This window comes from Trachymyrmex cornetzi, unplaced genomic scaffold, assembly GCF_001594075.2.
Source record: "Trachymyrmex cornetzi isolate Tcor2-1 unplaced genomic scaffold, Tcor1.1 scaffold854, whole genome shotgun sequence".
NCBI lineage: Eukaryota > Metazoa > Arthropoda > Insecta > Hymenoptera > Formicidae > Trachymyrmex > Trachymyrmex cornetzi.
Window position 1 is genome coordinate 96,127 of NW_017300196.1, and position 3,075 is coordinate 99,201.

The following is a 3,075-nucleotide window of genomic DNA, read 5'->3' on the forward strand; positions in this document are numbered from 1 at the left end:
TATACTGTTGTATGAAACTTGTATTGTTGTGAGTTGAAAATCTTTGTCACATGTCAGAACAAAGAAATAGCGTCAATGACGCGGTCTGACGGCAACTACATTGACAGCTATGGCCATCTATTGGTAAATTCCGGTTTCATATTTACATACCTGGTATATAGCAATAAAAAAGTTGCATGCAACATTTATATATTATTATTTACAGATGTCTGCATTATTTCTATTCGAGTGAGAATTTGTAGCTTCACGTGGCTGACTGTGTTTCGACGAATGATTGTGCGATTATTCTTCCGAAGGAGAATAATAAATGACCATCGGGCCGAAAACGCTATATTATTCTCTTTGTATACATCAATGTATTTTATGCTTATGAAGTGATCACAATTTATGTTCTCACTGAGGATGACGATATTAAAGATCGAAATGTTTGAGTAAATAGCTTTTGTATTTTTATTTAACTATATATATTTTTATTTAACTACATATATTTTAAAACCATCCAGCATAAAACATCCAGCGTTTTGGCTCAACATAACCCTTTGTTTCTTCGGATTTGAATTAATAATATTTTTATTCAGGACACAGCATACAATGTTACCAATGTAACAGCACCAGCCCCAAGTATCCGTTTCAATGTAATGAATTCCTGACGAGCGACAATGATCTTCAGCCTAGATCATGCGACGACGTTTATGGAGCGCAATATTGTGTGAAGCATATAGGCCGCTTCGAGGGTAAACAACAACGAAGATATTTTCTATAGCCTTTGCTTGGCAGACTAACATAGTGGCGATGCAGAGAAAGCTGATTAACTTTCCTAACAATTGTATTTCATACACAGATTAATCGAGCATGTCAGCGACTCTGCATTAAACTCAACCGAATTCTTTCCAGATCTTTTCAACTTACTGAAACATTTATTATGTTTGAGATCTTGGAATGCAAATTGAATCATTATAAACGATTTTTTACATATCACTCTCTTATTTTTAAAATCACAACTCAACGAATTAAATTTCCTATAAAAAAAGAAAACTATATATTGTTCAACTCGACACAGAAAGTTATTGATTAATCGAATAATAAATGGCAAAAGAATGTATTTTTAATATGATTAAATATCATTTTGTCATTTTCGTTTTACAACCTTTAAAAACTGTTCTTTTTCAGTTGTGATGCGATTTGAATGATTTTTTATTTATCTCTTTTTTAATATTGTAACTATTTTTATGATTTTTTATAAAGTTAGTTTACTTTTGATGATAAAGATTAAAACGAATTTAATGTGACAATAACTTACTCGAAAAATTACGGCAAATTATCCTGTAATTTTGGAAAGTTGCTAAAATAACCATTTTCTTTATTTTTATCATTTTTTATGTTTTTGAATAAAATAATTACAGAAATCAAATTTATTTAATTCATATTTTCTATAAAATATTTTGATACACACTACATGACTACACTAAAGTATAGTCACTTTCCAAACCTGAAAATTTATTTAATTGATTATTATTGTATTTTACAAAAATGATATAATTTGCATTTCAATGCTCTTTCACGTTGCAAAAAATTCATTTACTTACTAACCAAAATCCTATTTACATCATTGCAGTAGATCATTTCTAAGGCTGTGTATCTAAGAGTTATTTCATAATTATTATTATTTTATGATGTAGCATTGGAAAACTTGTGTAACATTGATTGCTATATAGTTTTAATTAGAAATTTAATCATTGCTTTCTTAAAATTAAAAGTGATGACCTTGGATTGCTATCAATGTACATCGGCGGATGAATGGAAATGCATGGATAACGAATTGGTTAAAAATATCTTGGTACCGGCAAATTGTAGTCATGTGTACGGAGCACGTTATTGCATCAAATCAATCGGCCGTTACGGAGGTTTTTATAATAAGAATCTATAGTTATTGTCGAGTGTGTGCATGAATGTTCCTTCAATGCCAAATCTTTGACATGGAAACGATCACTTATTGAAATAAAGAAAAGTAGTACTTTATTTGAATATAGTTTAACCAATTCTGAGATTAAAATATATAAAGAGGTTTGCAAAAGTCATAGAGATTTTTTTAAATATTGATTCTTATCTATATATTGTTATACGATACTTATTGTTAGTATATTGTTATTGGAACGAATAAGAAAAATGATGTTCTTTTTCTGTTCTTGAAAGTGATCGTTTTGACACAAATTTTTTTACTTATATGTGTTCTATTTTCAGCTTTTAAAATTAATTTAGCAAAAAAAATGATATTTTAATTATTTTCCTTAAAATATGTTTAGAAGGTTCTCCAATCTTATACATAATATAAGGATTTGATCAAACCTTAAGAATAAGTTTGTAATTAATAATATGTAAGCACTCTTGAATTTTTTCAGATTTTTAAAAATTTGTTTACAATTTTCTTTAAATAACTTTCTAAAATAGCTTAAATTCTTATGAGAAGGAGAGCTTTAAGTAATTTAATTGCACACAAAATATAATACACTACTCACAAAAATTAGAGGAACACTTAATTTTTTATAAAAAATAGATAAAATTTAGGCAGCTGTAACTTTGTCAAAAATGAACGAAATTTGAATTAAAAAAAAGAGTTTTGAAGCTTGAAATCTCTATTTTTGGAAGGTCACTGTGTTTTTTTATTTTCTGTGAGTTTAGTAATTTTTACACATAGAAAACTACGAGCTCAACTAAATAAGAAATCTTTAGCTCACTTTGTGAGCTTGTCACGTGCGTGCAAAAAATCTGCGAAACTTTTCGATTTTTTCGTGTAAAAGCTTGAAGTTTTTCCTATAAAATCGTTTTTTAAAAACGTTTCTACGATTTTTCGTTACTGAATTATCGCGAGTTGAGTAAAAAGTGAGCAATAACCAATAATCATGTATTAAACCGCATATTATTAGGTATTAAACTTAATTCCTATCGTTTTTTCGTTTCGAAAATCGATTTATTTCGAAGGGAAGATGAATGAATACCTTAATCAAAGTAATTTCCTCCATTTTCTACTACTTCTTCCCATCTCTCCGGCAACAGGGCAATCCCACGACGGTAGAA

General features: G+C 28.7%; 1 protein-coding gene across 2 annotated transcripts in view; it reads left to right on the forward strand.

The window, feature by feature from the left end:
- Positions 1-3,075, forward strand: part of bou (glycosylphosphatidylinositol anchored membrane protein boudin) — a 19,151-nt gene that overhangs the window by 4,769 nt on the left and 11,307 nt on the right. For both annotated transcript variants that reach the window (XM_018519935.1, XM_018519936.1), the window contains exon 3: positions 579-734. In XM_018519935.1, the coding sequence (XP_018375437.1) occupies positions 579-734 (156 nt within the window). The remainder of the gene's footprint in view (positions 1-578; positions 735-3,075) is intronic.